General features: G+C 47.1%; 1 protein-coding gene across 2 annotated transcripts in view; it reads right to left on the minus strand.

Annotated features, from left to right (window-relative positions):
* The window catches only part of EIF4E3 (eukaryotic translation initiation factor 4E family member 3), a 42,958-nt gene extending 23,775 nt beyond the window's left edge, over positions 1-19,183 (minus strand). For both annotated transcript variants that reach the window (XR_008198972.1, XM_052636121.1), the window contains exons 1-2: positions 19,014-19,183; positions 3,448-3,520 (exon numbers count right to left, since the gene is read on the minus strand). Coding sequence is in view for 1 of the 2 variants with exons in the window: in XM_052636121.1 (XP_052492081.1) it covers positions 3,448-3,520; positions 19,014-19,183 (243 nt within the window). In the remaining variant the exon portion in view is untranslated. The remainder of the gene's footprint in view (positions 1-3,447; positions 3,521-19,013) is intronic.
* Between the last annotated feature and the right edge of the window lie 1,051 nt (positions 19,184-20,234).

Below are 20,234 nucleotides of genomic sequence, written 5' to 3' on the forward strand. Positions count from 1 at the left end.
ACATCAGGCAAAGGACAGAATTTCCTGATCCCTTAGGGCAGTGTTTCATTATCACCCCACTACGGACATGGACAGAGAAGGCAATGGCACCTCACTCCAGTACTCTTGCCTGGAAAATCCCATGGATGGAGGAGCCTGGTGGGCTGCAGTCCATGGGATCGTGAAGATTCGGACACGACTGAGCAACTTCACTTTCACTTTTCACTTTCATGCATTGGAGAAGGAAATGGCAACCCACTCCAGTGTTGTTGCCTGGAGAATCCCAGGGATGGGGGAGCCTGGTGGGCTGCCGTCTATGGGGTCGCACAGAGTCGGACACGACTGAAGCAACTTAGCAGCAGCAGCAGCATGGACATGGAACAACAGACTGGTTCCAAATAGGAAAAGGAGTACATCAAGGCTGTATATTGTCACCCTGCTTATTTAACTTACATGCAGAGTACATCATGAGAAACGCTGGACTGGAAGAAACACAAGCTGGAATCAAGACTGCTGGAAAAAGTATCAATAACCTCAGATATGCAGATGACACCACCCTTATGGCAGAAAGTGAAGAGGAACTAAAAAGCCTCTTGATGAAAGTGAAAGTGGAGAGTGAAAGAGTTGGCTTAAAGCTCAACATTCAGAAAACGAAGATCATGGCATCCGGCCCCATCACTTCATGGCAAATAGATGGGGAAAGAGTGGAAACTGTCAGACTTTGTTTTTTTGGGCTCCAAAATCACTGCAGATGGTGACTGCAGCCATGAAATTAAAAGATACTTACTCCTTGGAAGGAAAGTTATGACCAACCTAGATAGCATATTCAAAAGCAGAGACATTACTTTGTCAACTAAGGTCCATCTAGTCAAGGCTATGGTTTTTCCTGTGGTCATGTATGGATGTGAGAGTTGGACTGTGAAGAAGGCTGAGCGCCGAAGAATTGATGCTTTTGAACTGTGGTGTTGGAGAAGACTCTTGAGAGTCCCTTGGACTGCAAGGAGGTCCAACCCGTCCATTCTGAAGGAGATCAGCCCTGGGATTTCTTTGGAAGGAATGATGCTAAAGCTGAAACTCCAGTACTTTGGCCACCTCATGGGAAGAGTTGACTCTTTGGAAAAGACTCTGATGCTAGGAGGGATTGGGGGCAGGAGGAGAAGGGGACGACAGAGGATGAGATGGCTGGATGGCATCACCGACTCGATGGACATGAGTCTGAGTGAACTCCGGGAGTTGGTGACATACAGGGAGGCCTGGTGTGCTGCGATTCATGGGGTCACAAAGAGTCGGACACAACTGAGCGACTGAAGTGAACTGAACTGAACTGATGCTGAAGGCGCTCTTTTCCTAATCACTTTACTGCAAAACTTTAATACCACCAAGAGACTATGTATCTGTATACGTACTGTATGTGTATCTGTGCTTATATATGAAAACAGTACAGTCATTTTTTCCCTACCAAGAATCAGTTTTTGCCCTCATTGAGAATGTGTGGCAAACAGCTTAATGGATCCTTATGCGAGCAGTCTGCTGTAACTCAGGTAAGTGCTTCATTTATTAATTCCTCATTCACTCATTTGATCCTTCAGTATTTATGAAGCGAAAGGAATCAGACACAACACACAATACTGTTTGATTCCATTTATATGAGGTTCAATAAAAGACAAAACTAAGGCATGGTGACAGAAATGTGAGTAGTGATTGCTTCTGGAAAAGAAGGATTAGAAGGCAAGGGCATGAAGGAATTTTAAGGCAGGATGAAAATTTTTTACCTTGATCCTAGTGATAGTTCATGCTTGTGTATCTTTGCCAAAATTTATCAAACTATACACTTCAGAAACCTGCTAAATTATATCCCAATAAAGTTTATTTGAAAGTATTTCCTAGTATGTGCTGGCCTGGGAAATTTAAATTGGTCCCTGAAGGTCCTAAGTCACTTGCTGCCAGATATCAAGGTTCAACCAACACTCTGTTGTCTTCACGCAGGGTCAGGGAAACAAACTGATCCCTCAGTGTGACTGTACCAATGTCTTCCTGGAATCCCAGGCAGAGTTCTGATGATCCAATGTCATAATAGTGTGGAAAAAGTCTAAAGAGGACCTCAAAAAAAAAAAAAAATAGATAGATAAAACCAGCGTGATCTAAGAACTTCTACATGAGGACAGGTTTAGAATCAAGTGCTCGGAGGTTTACACAGCGGCACTACGGAGAAGTAACAAGGCCCATAATGTCACCACAGGGAGAAGGGAGGGGAAGCCTTTCCCAGACTCTGAGAGGATCTGCCCCTCTGGACAGTGGCCCGTGTGCTGTCTTGTGACAGTGCCTGTACTTGGCACTGGTTATTCACAGCAGCTCTGTTATTCTGCTTTCCACATGCTTATGTCATTTTCTCAACCAGATCAGAAATGGCCTATGGTTGCAACTGTGTTTTTACACCCCGCTTAGGGTCTTCTGTGGCTGGCGAGGCACTTACAATCAGATTCCTGAGCCCTAAATTTTCTGAACCAGACAGGCGGAGAAGCATCTGAATATAGGATCTCTGTGCTACTGTGAGAGGTTGCCAGAGAGACACAGTCTAAACACCAATGTATTGAAATTTCTAAGATATTAAAAGATTTAGGGGGCGAACACACAAATGATTTAGACTGGGCCTTCTAGAAAATTCAGGACATATAGTCAATGGAAGTATGAAGCGGGCCTAAAAGCCTTATTTTGTGTTCAACAATGTATTAAACGAGAAAAGGGAGAGAAACTTGATAGAATTTTCCCTGGAACAAAACAGTAATGTGATCGACTAAATAAACCAGTTTTGTTTTTTTTCTAATGTTCATCCTAAGAGTTGGATAGAGAAGGAACTAAGAGGTCTAAGAGCCCACATTTGCTGAGAGCCCACAGTGCACCAGGCTTCCCGTGAAACCTGGTAAAGACATCATCTTGCTCAGTTCTCACAAGCACCCATGGAGGCAGGTGCTACCACAACTCCAGTTTCACAGCAATTAAAGGGCTGATACTCAGGACGATGGCACTCGAATGCGGAAGTAGGAAACAGGTCTGACACTTCCCACCTTCTTGCTCAACACTGTCCTGTCCTCCCAACGTGACCCGTGACCCTTCTTATGATAATCCTGCAAGTGGGTGCCAGGGCCTCTCACTGATGGCCAACAGAGCCCAGGAAGGGAATGGCTGAGCTGGTGTTTGAATGGGACACAGCCTGATATCGTCAAAGCAACGCCACAGACTGCTGTTCGTGAGGGTCGGGGAAACATTGAAGTCGAGATAACATCCTATAGGTCACCAAGAGAAGCGTAGTGTGATCAGCTGCCTCTGGGGCAGACATGGCTGAGGGAAGCTCTGCCGGAATGAACCCGAGGGCTGAGGCCAGGGCAGAGTCGGGGTGGACGCTGCTAGCTCAGTGGCAGGTCTCAGGTTGGACGGGTAAGCTTCCCCAAACAGGTTTCTTGGTCTTACCTGTACGGTTTGTACTGTGTAGATTTTCTTCAGATTTGATGCGCACTCAGCTGCTGTGGCACCAGGGAGGGATCTAGGCAAACAGAAGCCAAAGAGCAAAGAAACAAGGAGAACAAGGAGTCAGTGTTCATGAAACATTCCACGGTGTCAAGTCTGCAGGTCTGCACACCAACTGGGTCTGAAACCGCAGAAGCAGACACGTCTGGGATGCTAGTTAGAATTTAAAGTGTCGAACTCCTACTTTGTCAAGTCAGGTGCTTGCTTCTTCTAAAAACAAACATATTTACCCTGTGGAAATTTAATAGGAAAAGTGGAAATGTAAGCGAGAAAGGTATTTGAAACCTTAAAATCACCGTCTAAAAAATACTAAAATAACCAGGTGGTAACCAAGTCTTGTTTGTCGAGGACTTTGAATGGGAAACTGGGCCTGTTGTATAGACGACAATGACAGTGCGTGGTCCTGATCTGGTTGTGTGTTTGAAAAACTTGTTAGGTCCCTGGTGGTAAATATTCATGAACTCTTGAGAAACAGGCTGATCTTTTGCCAACGTTAACAAAACATGATTACTAAAAGTCACTCCGACTTTTTTGTTTCACCTGAATTTGCATGTTTCCAAAACACTTTTCAGTTATTTTCTCTGGCTGATGTAATTAGCTCTGGTGAACTCTGCAGTCAGAATACATTAATCTTTAGTTTGCCATAGGTTCCACTAGATGGCAACACACTACAGGCTTACTCACCAGAAGAGCCATCCACTCACTGCCATTTTACCCACACTGTGTCCTGGGTCAGGGGTAATGGCACACGTGCTCATCTATTTGCAGAAGTGAAGCCTCTGCAACCCGGCCATCTTTCCTTTCTCCCTACACTGAATTAGCAGGTCTTGCTCAGCAAAGTTCGGATCCAGCTACATCATGCCTAAGATTTAAAAATTCAAGTAATGCACCACAGCCCCATGTCTGATTGTTGGTAAGAACTAAGGTTTGTGGTGAGGAGCACACACTGGTTCCCAGCTGACCCATAAGAGTCTGGAACCTATAAAAAGAATGCTTTTTACCAGTGCTGACCCTCCGAGAGGGAACTTCAAGATGCTGAACTTCCCAGCTAGAAATGTGCCCCAAACTGACCCAGTTCAGAGGTGCAGGGGATGGCAGATCAGAGGGTCCCGCCCAGCTATGGGGTGAGCAGCAGGCACCAGGGGGCCAAGCTCTGCAGACGACAGTCTAGGAACTATGGGCCAATCATACGGACCTGGGTGTCAAACCTGATATAAAAAACGCACTTCTGGACACAGCTCCCTAGCCTGGAGGTCAGAAGGAAGTACAGTTACGGACTAGTGTGGGGGTGAACAGGGACCCTGGTGATCAGGTACAGCCCATTAAATAAATCTTCCCCAAAGCACCAGGTGTGCGACTCTTTTCTAGTTATCACGAGTGCGTTGGACACTGTGTTTGACAAAAGCAAAGCTACAATAACCACCATGTTCGCATTTTGCTGCCAGACTGGAAGCCTAAAATAACCGTGTTGTTACTACACTACGCTACTACAGAGTGCAGCGAAGAGCACCTGCAACAACGGTCCCTGGCCCACAGTGCCTCTGTGTATCTGCGCTGCTCAAGGAACTGAAGGACTGACTCAGATAAACACTGAATTGCTATTTAATACAAGTTTTAGGCTTCCTCAATGTGCTTAGCAATGCAGGAGATGCAGGTTCAATTTCCTGTGTCAGGAAAATCCCCTGGAGAAGGAAATGGCAACCCACTCCAGTATTCTTGCTCGGAAAATCCCATGGACAGAAGAGCCTGGCGGGTTACAGTCCATGGGGTCATAAAAAGTCAGACACCACTGAAGTGATTTAGCACACACACATGCTGTTTGAGGCTTAAATTACAAAGGAACTGGGTGAAACACTTAAAAACAAAACCCAAACTTTAACCTTTTTTGAACAGATTTTCCCATGAACAATCTACTGCTTTTATAGGAAAATTTACTGGCATTTATTCTAACAAAGACTTTTCTTCCTTTGAAGAGTTTAGCTGACGTCTCCACCAACTATTCCCAGCAAATATATCCCTGACTGCCCAAGGCACAGAGCAAATCATGTACAGGTTCTGTCCTTAACGGGGTATAGAGGAAAAATGAAGGTCCAAAGGTAGGAAAATGTACCTAGCTTTTTCTTCATTTTTAAAACTGTGCACTTTGAATTTTTGCTAACTTCTAAAGTTATCATTCAATTTATGATGGTTTAGAACAAGTTATAATTTGAGTGTTCACCTCATACAGCATGATGTCAATTTAAGCAAATACAACATGAGGATATCACTATTTAACTTAGGAAATAAATCACTGATAAGCCTTTGCTTTATCTGTCTCTGTCTCCACGTTCTGGTCTTTTACTCACATTCCAGTACAAGAGACAATTACACAAAGTTCCACTGCTCAAGTTTTTCGAAGAAATCTGATTTCTAGAGTCTGAGAAGGGATACAGCATGAGACGACGAGGCAACGCTTCTCAGGGCATGACGACGATGTCAGGGGCTGGGGTGTGTGGACTGAACTCCTGCTTATATGCTAATAAGCAAGTCACCTTCACTACAGTGCCGAGTTCCCACCAGTGACCGTACTTAGATGTCATTCTTACTTGTCACCATCTTACAGGTGAGCTGCCCAGTGCCTGCAGAGGTTTGGTAATGTGCCCCAAGCCACAGAAACCTCACCTGAATACAGGTAACCTGAGATTTCCTGCTGTTTACAACCTCACTGCTAAACTGTCCAGTTATACCATCTACACACTTACATTTTTAATGGAGTTTCACAAATGACTCTTGGTGTGTTCCCATCAAGGCTGTTTTTGCTGAATGTTATACTTTTAATACAAGACTGTGTCCATATTACTTTCTTAGAATAGTCTCTGCAATAGAGCAAGGTAGAGAAGGTCCTCGCTGAAAGTAATAGGATCATGCACAACAAAAGCTCTATTCTGATCAGTATCTCAAGTTCTTGATGCATTGGTGCTTGAAAGGAAAAGAGTCAGCTTCTATGGAAGATGAGTTTTCTAATTTCTTAATGAAGGAGGTCAGATTCTCTGATGTTCAATGTTCTTTCCAGCTGCTGGACAGTTTTATGAATACCCAGGTGTCAAAGTAAGAAAACAATGCTTCTGATAGTAGTGAATTGGCTTAGCCAGTATTAAAAAACTCATTCTTCTTTAAGCCAAATTTGATTCGGACAGTCACGAGAAAGCCTACACCTCATGCCTGAACCTCAGCTATCTTTAACAAGCAATACTGGGCCAAATATCACAGAATCGATCTTAAAAAGGCCAACTGGCCAAGATGTGTAAGTGAACTGCCTTGTAAACAGGTTAATCTGTACTGGACTTGCTGATTCCAAACTGAACTGGAAGCTGTACCATCGAGAGTTACTGTTTCTTTAAGCAGCAGTTGCCGGCGGTTCCTGGCACAGCCTCAGCCCAGCCCGCACCTTCTCTTTCCACTTCCTCTGACAGACAGTTGCAGCAACTGGAAGGGAAGTGTTTGTAGTGGATTTCAATGAAACTTTTTTTCTTTTTTTTTACTGCTATCACCCATATAGTACATTCTCATATCTTAAATCTTTTTACTTTCTTCATGTTAAAAAAAACCCAAACCTCTCAACAGAACCCTAACCCAAACCCCTCTCTGTAGACCAAGGGTGCCCACCTAAGGGTGATGTGGCCTCTGGAGAGAAGGTTTTTTGGCAACATCCAGAGACATTTCTGGCTATTACAACGGGGAGGGGGCTACTGGCACTGAGTGGGTAAGAGACAGGGGTGCTCTGGACCCTCCCATGGTGGACAGGACCGCCCCCACAACGAAGCACGATCAGGTCCAAACTATCGAGAGTCCACGCTGAGAAACCCAGCTGCAGACATATAAGAAGGCCTGAGAAGACATAATTTGTTCAATCAACTAAGACTCGTTGCACACCTCTTTTAGCTGATGGGGGTACAACAGTGATCAATCTAGACAAAGTCCTTGTCCTCACCGAGTGTGTGTTCTAGAATTAGGCACTTCTGCCCCTCTGAATTCCCCAAATATCTGAAGGCTAAGAAATAACATTTAGATACTTTTTTTGGTTGGTGGGGGGGGTGCCTGCGAAGCAAGAAGTGGGATAAAAAGTTGAGAAAGAAATATACACATTGACTATGTCCATTTCTAGAAGGCCATACAGCCAAAGCTGTGGAAAATCACAGAACCAAGGAGTCAGGACCTATTTTCACATTCTTTAAACACTACATCTGCTCCCCACAGTACACAGCCAGAGCTGAGAATGCAGCAATGGAACAATAAATGTCTCCTGGATGGATCAGGTCAAGGAGTCTGAACTGTCTCACCAGAAGTTTCCCTTGTGATTTAATGACAGTAATGTTATAAGGCTTCCTATTATTGAGCCTGTACTATATGACAGGGCTTTGCATATATAGATCTCTATTCCTTATAGCAATCCTGCCAGGGTACTTGTACCACTGTCTCCACGTACAGAGTTCAAAACTAAGCATGTTTTGAACTCTGTACATGTTTTGTTAAGTAGAAGATCTGGGTTCCTCTCCTGGTCTCTCTGGCTCTGATGCCCAGAATCTTCCTCTTGGATGAGTCTGCTTCTCAGTAAAAAACAAGCAGTCACTGTCAACACTGGTAGTCACAGATAACACATCTTAGGGCAATCCCCTCTCAGCCCTTCTTAGATGACCTGCTCCCTCCTTGGGCCCACCCACTGCTATAGCCCGTGATTCTCTCCTCCATCACCACCCATCAAGCCACACTACTGGGAGGGGGAAGAATCAGAGACACATGACAGGGATCGATGTCACCAGGCAACAATGATATCCCCAAATGGGATACAAGGAACCTAATTCATGAGGAACACAACTGCAGGTCATAATTTTAAGATAATTTACCAAACAAGAGTCACACTGGCCTGCAGCAGGAAGGGAGGAGAGCAGAGGGGTTTGAAGTCGACAGATCTGAGTTCCCAGCTCTGCCACCCACCAGCTGTGTGACGAGCCTGACTCTTCTGATCCTCGCTTCCCCTTTCCGAGGAACATGGGCTCTATCCCTCATTGTTTTTCTACTTAGACTACACGAGTGAATGCACATGAAGTATTTCCACAGCGCCTAGTATCTAAGAAGCAATGGTTGCTGTCATCACCACCACCAGCAGAAGAGGAACAGAGGAGGAAGCAATCAGAGCTAAGAGACAGCAAGTGCATTTTCTCATCTGTGGGACAGAGAGCAAAAATCCCAAGAACTCTGCGAGAGTTACACAGAGCCTAGAACCTCCTGGATTCATCCTTAGAAAAGAAAGCCCATAGGGTGCCAGTCTCTCTGGGCTTAAGGCCACAGCTTCCATGAGCTGCTTCCACTTGGACTTGGTGAATCCGAAGCTGATGGTCAAGGCAGAAGTGGGAAAGAATGCTTCCAGGTCTGCCAAAGAGATGATTAATAAAAGATGTCAGGGGAACCCTTAAACTTACAAAATGCCCAAATCCAGCTTTATATTACTTCTGCGTCTCTTCAACTTAATGACAGAATAACAACATATGCATCTTAAGTTTCTCTATGCGAAATCAGTTAAAATCTGTTCCCATTTGGGGAGTTAGGAGAAGGAAGGAAGTTTGGTAAGTTGGACCAACTATTCTACTTAAGTGGTTTCCCGGCACATAACTATCATTTATATGCAAAAATGTAATGTGCTATTTACAAGTCATGTTTATGTACTCATTGAAGCAGGTCCCTGAGAATCTCCACAAGACAGAACTCATTTAGCTCAACTGAAGTCTGAGACACTTCAAAGCATTTTTATCCTCTCTTATTCCAGAGATACTTATTGCACTCCCAGTAGGTAAAAAGACCACACATCACATGCCATGTGTATGCATCATTAATTAAGCAGTATTTAATTAACTAATTAAATTCTTAATTAAATAATGGTTACAATCCCACTTTGCAGATAAGCAAACTAAATCTGAGAACAGTGACTTGCCCAGAGACTCATGGCTGACTAGTGGCAGAGTTGATACCAGAACCTAGGGGCCCTGGCAATCTGGCTCTCCGTCACTAACCTAAAGTGATCACTTCTGGCACTACCCCTACTCTGCTTGGTGCTGTGAACACAACTCTGGACCAAATACATTCTCAATTTTCCTGCATGTTGCAACCCTGCACCCCGACCTGCCAACAATCCAAATGTGCTTTCTCCTAAACCCCACCTGGCTGCTGGAGGCTCAGCTCAGAAACAAAACTCATGCAGACAGAGGAACTTACTCCCTTCGTAAGTACTTAAGGAAATGATGTGAACCATTGCCTAGCTAACTCTCAGTGGAGCACAGGCACCCCTTCCCAGGGACCTGGATTCCTGGAGATGCTTCCAATAAAGGAAAGAAGCTAGAAAGGTTTCCCCAAACCCTGCCCACATCCGTGCTACTTAAACTGTAGTCTCTCAACGAGCAGCATCACCCAGGAGCTTGTTAGAGCTTCAGAGTCTCCAGGCCCCACTTGACACCTACTGAATCCCAGGGGATTTGTCTGTACATTCAAGTTTGAGGTTTCCTGACTTACATCACCTAAAGCAAATCACTTCAAGAAATGGGAAATAAAATCTAATGAACTCTGTATATGCGTGGTTCATTCACTTTGCTGTACAGTAACATTGTAAAGCAACTATATCCAAAAAAATTCTTTTAAACTAAATCAGCTATAGACAGCCTCATCAGAAAAATGAAAAAAAAAATCACTGGGAAACAAAAGCATCTATGAAAATAATGATATTTTTTCAATCATCCAAAGAGATGATTAAGACATGTTTACCATTAAAATGTAAAGGACAATTCTATAAAAGCACTTAAATATGAGTTTTAGGTGGGACTCTCTTCTTTTTCTCTGCCGATTTTGAAACAGGGAGTCCTTGGCTTATGTGTTTCCTGTAACACTGGCCCCCAGTTTGCTTATTTGAGAAGTCCAGCCCAGCTCCCATATCTAAAGCTATGGACCAAGGGGGAACTGTTTGCCATTCATTGATCGTACTCACAGGGAAGCAGTGTTCAGTGCAGTGAGAGATGCTGGTGCTTGGGGTCACACAGTCCTTACTCCAAATCCTGTTTCTGTTCTACGTTAGCTTTGTGACCTCAGGTAAGTTACTTCTCTGGGCCTAAAGCATCTCCTATGCAAAATATTGCTATATGGCCCACTCCAGTATTGTGAGGATTCCGTGAATAACCACATATAGCTCCAGTCATTTGCCCATTGCACTGAATAAACGGCAGTGAATATTCATTGGTTAAAATGAAAAACAAGGTGTTTAAAGCTTTACATATGGTACAGGACAGCCAAGTTATAGAAACACATGTACAGTGCACACATGTACACAATAAACATTTGGTGCAAAAATGAATGATGACTTCACCTTATTTTTACGAGAGATCATTTCATTTCAGCCAGGAAAATAACTTAAATGGGGAAAATTTTAAAGCCAGGGGTATGACTCCTAAAAGCCAGTCTTCTTGCTGAGTTTACTAACGTCAGGCTCGGCTGTCACAGAGAAAACCTGCACAAGCCCAGATACACAAGGAAGGATGTCCCTTGCCTGTCATTCACCCCATTAGAGATGATTGCATTTTAATCACTTTTAGATAGATCTGTGGCTTGTGGCTACATCAGCTTCCTGTTTGAGAAAGAGTCACCTGCAAAAATGGGCAAGAGCCTATTAATAAGATTTAAGAGTGCACCTATTGAAACTAGCCACATAATCTAAATGTTTCATCTTTGCATGTTTATTTGAGTTTGATTTTTCCCTGCTTCTATCTACTGTCACTCTTGGCCTATGAGCTCCCTCATGGTCACAACTATGCCTCTTGGATCTAGATATGTGATGAATCCTTTAGTCCACAGAGGATGGGGGAAAAAGAAGTTGTAACAGTGTTAGAGCTGACAGCGGAAGTGAACAGGCCAGACTCTGAACTGTCATCGTGACAGGTCACTGAGGTCTCAACAGCTGCCTTAGGTTTGGAAATAAGGAAATGGCATCTGTTACTCTGAAAGCAGGAAAATATATTTTCAAGAAGCTACCATATACCAGGTAAGGACTGGTAAGTTTTTTGAGTGAGGATGTCTAAGGTCCTCAGGCCTGTTTGCAGGAAGCAGCTACTGACCCACAGGTGACAGGCTGTGAGCCCCCAAGGTCTGGGCCTTTCCCTGCCTGAAGTACCCAGAAACACTTGCCTCTTACAGAAAATAAAATCCTGGCAAGTAAGAGAGTTTGTGGGTTCAGAAAGGCAAGAATGGAGAAAAAGAAGAGGAGAAGTTGAGAAGCCAGTTCCTCTCTCCCTGTCACCCGCCCGCACTTAGACCCAGCAGGCCACTCTGGGATGAGGAAGGACATTCTGGGGGTCCTCTTGTGTCAAGCCTGGTCCCACCCTGCCCCCATCATGCCCGTTATTATGGAGCCACCACCAGAATGCCCTTGGACACATTTCACCCTGGAAGGCGGGTCCCTCACGAACTCTTCATCGATGCTACCGAGGCAGACAGAGTTCCCCCTGGAGCTCCTAGGAGGCCCAGGCCCATGCTGTCATCTTTGCATTCTCAGCAGCTACAACAGTCTCTGGCAACTGATATGCTTAAGTAATTTGATCAGTAAGTACAACAGTAACTGTCACGTGAGGCACCTAATGCATCCGTTACATATGCACATGAGGGTCCATGTGTTCCAAATGCTCATGCCATGCCAGAGGTCTGATGGAGTAGGTCTAGGGCAGGGTGAGGGCCTGTATTTCAACTGACAGGGTGGAGCTAGTGGGCGATGTAGAAAGGCCCCACAGTTGTGGTCAAAAACACAAGAACACAAATACTCACTAAGTACCTACAATGCACACCGTAAGGTGCACTTCCTTCTGGGAGTCAAGACATGAGGCAGTTACGTGCCTCATGATCAGAAGGGAGGGACAGAAGAGGCATCAACAATCCTCAACACAAATACAGGCTATAAAAATGCTGCAGGGACACAAAGGCGGTGCACTTAACCCCGCCGGGGCCAAGGGCTGTTGTGTCATTAAGGACAGTTACAGAGCAGGCATCTCAGAAAGGCCTCAAAGCATGCGTGGCAGGTTTTCAGGTAGAAGAAGGGGAGAAGGGCACCCCAAGCAGAAGTAATATCATGAGATATATCTCAGAGGCTGGCAAGTCCATGGTTTATCCAGGAGAAGGGGCAGGCATCTGCTGTTACCAGAAAGAACAGACAGACTGAGTGACATAATGGAATTGGGGAGACATAGGTGATGAGGCGAGTTTCACATTAAATGAAGTTTGTACCATAAAGAAGTTTGTACCATAATCTGCAAACTTATGGTTTTAATTTTTTTCAAAGCTGAGGAATGCTTTTTTCAAATGAATGTGGCTCACATCTAAAATCAACCACCACCAAAACCAATCAGACCTGCCCTGGTAGAAGCAGGGGTGGAGATCCACAAATCTACCTGTCTGGAGCACACAGTTCCATGACGGAGGCACCCTTAGGTGATGAGAGACAAAGTCAAAATTGACTACTGTGGCAGAACAGAGGGGCAGAAAGGATGAGGTCAGGTGTCCCTTAGAAGGCTAACTCTGAAGGTGTGGGAGATGCCTGGAGAAAGGACAGGCTTGGGAGCAAGAAGCTACAGTGTGACTGAGGCTGGAGAGGAGCACGGAGTGCAGAGGGAGGAACGTGGAGAGGAGGGGACGGCTTAGGCTTGGAGCAAGTCTTCCCAGAGTAAATGGACAATGTGAAGTAAGAACTGGAGGGGGAAGGGCATCTGAGGAAGAAGGCGATGCCAGGTAGGACGTGGTGGTGCTGACCATCACAGGGTTGGTTCTGGGTATAAGAACTCAGGAGCCGGGTCAGGGTTAGGATGCAAATTTGCAAATGATAATTAGAGTAAAATCATCCCCTTCTCCTGAAGGGAGAGTCACTGAGGGTAGATTTCAATAGCCTCCTAAATGTTTCAGTCAGTCCAGTTCAGTTCAGTCACTCAGGCATGCCCGGCTCTTTGCAACCCCATGGACTGCAGCACGTCAGGGTTCCCTGTCTATCACCAACTCCTGGAGCTTGCTCAAACTCATGTCCGCAGAGTTGGTGATGCCATCCAACCATTTCATCCTCTGTCATCCCCTTCTTCTCCTGCCTTCAATCTTTCCCAGAATCAGGGTCTTTTCAAATGAGTCAGTTCTTCACATCACGTGGCCAAAATATTAGAGCTTCAGCTTCAGTATCAGTCCTTCCAATGAATATTCGGACTGATTTCTTTTAGGATGGACTGGTTGGATCTCCTTGCAGTCCAAGGGACTCTCAAGAGTCTTCTCCACCACCACAGTTCAAAAGCATCAATTCTTCAGCACTCAGCCTTCTTTATAGTCCAACTCTCACATCCACACATGAATTCTGGAAAAATCACAGCTTTGACTAGATGGACCTTTCTTGGCAAAGTAATGTCTCTATTTTTTAATACGCTGTCTAGGTTTGTTATAGCTTTTCTTTCAAGGAGCAAGCATCTTTTAATTTCATGGCTGCAGTCACCATCTGCAGTGATTTTGGAGCCCAAGAAAATGAAAGTCTGTCACTGTTTCTATTGTTTCCCCATCTATTTGCCATGAAGTGATGGGACCAGATGTCATGATCTTCGTTTTCTGAATGCTGACTTCTAAGCCAGCTTTTTCACTCTCCTCTTTCAATTTCATCAAGAGGTTCTTTAGTTTCTCTTCGCTTTCTGCCATAACAGTGGTGTCATCTGCGTATCTGAGGTTGTTAATATTTCTTCTGGCAATCCTGATTCCCTCTTGTGCTTCATCCAGTCCAGCATTTCTCATGATGTACTCTGCATATAAGTTAAATAAGCAGGGTGACAATATACAACGCTGACGTACTCCCTGCTCAATTTGGAACCAGTCCATTGTCCCATGTTTGGTTCTAACTGTTGTTCTTGACCTGCATACAGATATCTAAGGAGGCAGATGAGGTGGTCTGGTATTCTCATCTCTTGAAGAATTTTCCACAGTTTGTTCTGATCCACACAGTCAAAGGCTTTAGCATAGTCAATGAAGCAGGTGTTTTTCTGGAATTCTCTTGCTTTTTCCATGATCCAGTTCAGCTCAGTTCAGTCACTCAGTCGTATCCGACTCTTTGTGACCCCATGAATCACAGCAAGCCAGGCCTCCCTGTCCATCACCAACTCCCGGAGTTCACTCAGACTCACGTCCATCGAGTCAGTGATGCCATCCAGCCACCTCATCCTCTGTCATCCCCTTCTCCTCCTGCCCCCAATCCCTCCCAGCATCAGAGTCTTTTTCAATGAGTCAACTCTTCGCATGAGGTGGCCAAAGTACTGGAGTTTCAGCTTTAGCATCCTTCTTTCCAAAGAATGCTGGCAATTTGATCTGTGGTTCCTCTGCCTTTTCTAAACCCAGCTTGAACATCTGGAAGTTCAAGGTTCACATACTGTTGAAGCCTGGCTAGGAGAATTTTGAATATTACTTTGTTAGCGTGTGAGATGAGTGGAACTGTGTGGTAGTATGAACATTCTTTGGCATTGCCTTTCTTTGGGATTGGAATGAAAACTGACCTTTTCCAGTCCCATGGCCACTGCTGAGTTTTACAAATCTGCAGGCATATTGAGTGCCACACCTAAATGTTTAGTGTGGGCTAACCTAGGCTGTCCTAGGCTCTGAACTAGGGGTCAAGGATAGAGCAGTGGGGAGAGGAGTCCTGGGAAGCATACACTTGGTGAGAGAAGAGAGACAAGCAATGCTAATCCTACAGAGACTATAAGGGGAGGCAGGGGCCTGGGAGGGCGTCAGGAGGTGTGCATCAGCTTCTATCAGTGGTCAAGGCAGGCCTTGCTGAGATGACACTGAAGCAGAGACTAGAGGGAAGCAAAGTGCAGACCTAGCAGATGTGACTGAGGGTAGAGCAGCCCATCAGGAAGGCCCCTCAGTGGCAAAGTCCCAGGCTTGCGATGATGGAGAAAGAGCCAGGGAGCCAGCGGACTAGAAGGGCACATGCAGGGAGAGAGTGAGAGAGAGATAGGAGAAAGGTGCCCTAAGTGGGGCAGGAAATGATGCAGTCTCGAGGGCTGTGAGGACCACTCTGGCTTTTGCTTGAGACAACTGGGGAGCAGAGAGGTGACTGGCTTTCACTACGGTATTTAAAGGAACTGCTTTGGCTGCTAAGCTGGGAACACACTGTGTGGGGCAAGAGCAGAAGCAGGAAGAACAGTGAGGATCCTCTTTCCTTCATCCAAGAGACAGACGTGGTGTGGTGCAGGGTCTGGGAGGCAGGTGGTGAGAATACACTGGATTCTGGATATATTTTGAGGGCAGAATCAATAGCCCTTGTTGATAACAGCTGCAGTGGGAAGGAGGAGGATGTGGAAGGGGCCAGAGAAAGTGGGGAGATAAGGAAGAAGAGAAAAGAGAGTCATGGGTGACTCTAAGATTGTAAGGTGGGGGGGTGAACAACTTGAAGGATGGGTTGCTGTTAACTGGTCTGGTTTGAGATGGCTCAGTTGAAGGAGGCAAGATAGGGAGGGCAGCTGAAGCAGTTTGGCACGTGTCAAGCTGGGATGTGTATCAGGCATCCACATGGGGACGGAGAGGAGGAGTTGAATGGATCAGTGTAGGGTATTGGGAATCACCAGCGGTCCAGATGGAGCCCAAAGCCTTGTGACTGGATGAGATCACTGGTGTACACGGGAACAAGAAGAGGCCTGAGTACTGAGTACTGCAGATAAAACTCAGAGGAGGTGGGGGAGGGGTCAATACGAGACAAACACAAAGCAGTCAGAGGCACACAACCAGGAGTGGCCACTAAGAGTCAAGACAAGACAGAGTTTCAGATTCCCAGAAAAAGAGAGGAAAATTCTTCATCTTACATCCCTAGCCAAAATTATCCCCCACATGTCTGAATCTTTAGCCATACAGTCTAATTAAATAAGAACCTACTGGAGTTTACTATTGGAACTGCAAATAACTCCATGGGGGTAGGGGTGGGAGTGGGGAACTCTCAAATCCATCCATGAGGGGAATACATTAGGATGCTGGCTTTCTAACCCTGAAATCAGACAAGCTGCCCTGAGGATCACTGATGGGGGTTATTAGGGAGCACTGGATAATAATGCTGGTGTTTTACACTCACAGCACTCATGTGACCCACCAAGCAGCCCTATCTAATGTATCCTATGATTATTTATCCTCATTTCACAAACAAGGCAGGTGAGGCGCTAGGGAGTCTAGGTCATTCGTTCATCATTACACAGCAGGCTGAAAGGCAGGCCAGGCCAGGAGGCAGGTGCCAAATAAGTAGCCTGGCAAGTAGCAGGAGACCTTCGGGTGGTGTGGCTCGAGACTGATCTCATCAGCGCATACACCAGCTGTCTGGAGAGAAGGGTGCAGTGGAGGGCTCTCCGGAGAGCCTTACCACCCTCTCTACAACCTTGTTTCTCTGGGGGAAAAAGATTCATGGGAACCTCCAGAACGTAATGTGTTCACAACCTCAAGGAAAAGAGAGGCACTCTACTTCTCCACAGAACTAGAGAAAGTTCAATAAAACCCATGGGATATATAGACTAAATATAATGTCTAGATGAATACAGCCACTTCTGTTACAGATTTGGATATGGGGGCAACAACATATTCCACTTGATTACTGGCTTTCAGAGAACAAAAATGTGCAAATACACAGCAGAAAAGCTATAGTCTGTCTTCACGGAAATCACCATATTCTCATCTTCAAAGATACCAGATATTCTTTAAAAGTTGTATTAAGCTATAAAGCTATATTGTACAACATAGGCTATAAAACCAGTCTTATAATAACTATAGAGTGTAACTTTTAAAAATTATGATCACTATATTGTACACTGTAGTATTGTACATTGACTAGACTTCATAAAAAAAAGGGTAACAGATATTCTTTAAAAGTTGTGCTGCTATGTAGTATTAATGGTCTTAAAAATGTTGTGCATGTTTATAAACAAACTCTCTTGATACTGTTTCCAGCAGCCCACAGTCTCCATGGTAGACCAGAATCCAGGTTTAACACCTTGGAAACAGATACCAGGTACAGCAACATAACACACTTCTGGAAACAAAGACGCATATGATTTCATCCTGCTGCGGTTTGCCAAAACCATTCTTGTTATGACAGTAAGACGCTCTTTCAGCATCTCATAATGAAAGTAAAAACATTTAAGAAACAAAACAAAACAAGACTCACTGTATCTTCCCCATCTCCTAACTTTTTTGTGTTCCAGAAAGAGACAATGACTTCAAACTGTTAACTCTTATAGAGGGGGTGCTAATTCCAACAGGAAGAAAGGAATGATGAGCCTGTCTTCCTAAGAAAAGATGAACAGCATTTTTAAAAAGTCTTGCGCGAATTTTACGCAAGGCTTTTAAAAACCAGATTTGTGTCTACTGAGTAACTCGCACAGAAAACTGTCACATCCGGGCCTTCCTAATACTTAACCAGAGTAGACAGTGTCATCAAAACTTCCGTAAGCTCATGGGATAATCTTTAAGTGTCAGCCTTGGGCACCGGATGCGTGACAGATACTAACAAGGGTCTTTGCAATTCTTCCATTTATTCACTTGTCAAAAATTTCTTGTGCTCCTACTAGGTGCCAAGTACAGAGTTCCTGCTCACTGGCCCCGAACAGAGGAGGAAGTGTTGAGAGGTTGAGACGGTTTGAAAATAAACAGTCTCCTACACAACACAACTCGGTAGCATTATAAACATTACGAAGAAGACCGAGGGCAGGAGTGATAGAAATGAGGAGTGTTAATTTCGATGTGACAGTCAGGTAGGCATTTCTGAGAAGATACTTGAGCTGTTGCCCTGAGGAAGCTGCAATCGTCTGCACTCTACTAACAAGGTGAGGCACGGCTCACCACTGAATCCCCCGCACCTAGGAGGTGTGTGGATCGGTCCCCAGTAAGTGCTCAAGAAATAGCTGCCCAGAGAATGAGAAAGAATTCAAAGAAGTGTGCAAGGCAGCCTCGGTAGGCAGGGGTGCAGGCGCCCGCTGTGCCATAGTAACACCACCGCCGCACTCTTCCCACGGGGCTGGTCAACTCTCCCGAGCGCTGTCACAGTGAGGGTCTTGTCCGGAGTTCCCCAAGAGCCCCGTGGGCGTAGCCAAGAGAGCACCCCTCTCCCCACTTCACAGATCACCCCCGCCAGGCCCGGCATCTCCCACCGCCCAGCTGGGATGCCCGCCCGCCGGCACTGCTCCTTCGGAAGGAAATAAAGGGGGAAAGTGCTACCGAAACTTTTGGGACTGCGTGTTTTTTCTCCTGGCCTAGGACGCCCGACGGCCGCTCGCGCCGGCCCAAACCCGGGCTTCAGAGCTGGGTCTAAGCAAGCTCGCGCGGCGGGGCCGGGGGCCGGGCGCCGGGGAGGGCGCGCGGGCAGGCGCGGGGTCGGCGGCCCCGGCGCACCCGGCCCGGGCGAGCGCCGAGACAAAGCGGCGGCGCCGGCGGCGGGCCCCGCGCCCCCTCACCTGTCGAGCCAGAAGGTCCAGGGCGAGTGCAGCGGGACCCCGCCCGGCTCGGGCCGCAGCGCCGACCGCTGCTGCAGGCCGGCCGGCGGCGCGGCGGCAGGGGCGGCGGCGCGGGGCCCCGGCGGCTCCCGGGCGCCGGCGGGGGGCGCGGCGGCCGGGGGCAGCGCCATCTTCTGCGCCCCGCCGGGGAGGCCGGCGGACGCGCGGGCCGCGGGCCGAGCGGCGGCTGAGTCACCCCGGCCCCCGCCCGCCCCGCCGCGGCCGCCCCGCCCCGCCCCGCGCGCGCCCCGCCCCGGCGCCCGGCCCTGCGCCCGCCCGGCCCGGGGGCCGCACCGCAGGACCGCGCGGGGCCGCCGAACAAAAGCGCGGCCCACGCGAGGGGCAGGCGGATTCGTGCAGGCGCCGACTCCGCGTGCGGGGACCGACGGACGCGCGGGCCGGAGGGAGCGCGGGAGCGGCGGCGGGCCCCGATTCCAGGCGACGGGGCGGGGGGAACAGCGGGTCAGCCGGCGGATTCTGCAGCCTGACGCGTGACGGGCGAGACGACTGTGCGGGCTACAGAAAGATGAAGGAATGGATGGATGGATGGATGGTCCAGTGGACGGAGTCAGACCCATATGGCGAGAGCGGAGTAGCTGAGGGCAGGCAAACCAGCAGTCTGAAGGATGGTGGGAACGCTCGCAGATGCTTGGAGGAGGGGTGACGGGATGGAAGGGCAGATGGAAGCACAGCTGGGTGTGACAGACAGATGCCTGGGGAACCGCTGGCCGAATGAACAGAGGCTGGAGTGCGCAGGAGCTGAGAAAGGAAGACAGTCAGAACCTGGACCTCTAATCCGGCTGTAAAGTGGTCACAGGCCAGTGTCGCCCATTTCCTAACTCAGCGGATTTGAAGGGGTCACCGTGTGCCCAAGTGTGACCAACGGTAAACGAGGGTGCCCAGAGTCCGTCCAGGTTCTCCACACTTGCCCCAAAGCACCCACGAGAAATGGAGGAAGAAACGGGGCCGTTTTGAACACAGCCCTCGGCTTTCTGCACCGCTGAATACAGAGGAAGATTCCTGAACCCAAAGAGGGGTCCTGCACGCACAGCCCCTTACCAGGTGTCTATCAGTCTCTCTCAAAAGAAAAGGCAAGGCACGCGGCCATGTGAACACGCGTCCTAACTGGCAGGGCCATGGACGCCCTCCTGGAGCTTGAATTTCTGGACAGGCCCTCTCTGG

This window comes from Budorcas taxicolor, chromosome 1 (genome assembly GCF_023091745.1).
Source record: "Budorcas taxicolor isolate Tak-1 chromosome 1, Takin1.1, whole genome shotgun sequence".
Lineage (NCBI taxonomy): Eukaryota > Metazoa > Chordata > Mammalia > Artiodactyla > Bovidae > Budorcas > Budorcas taxicolor.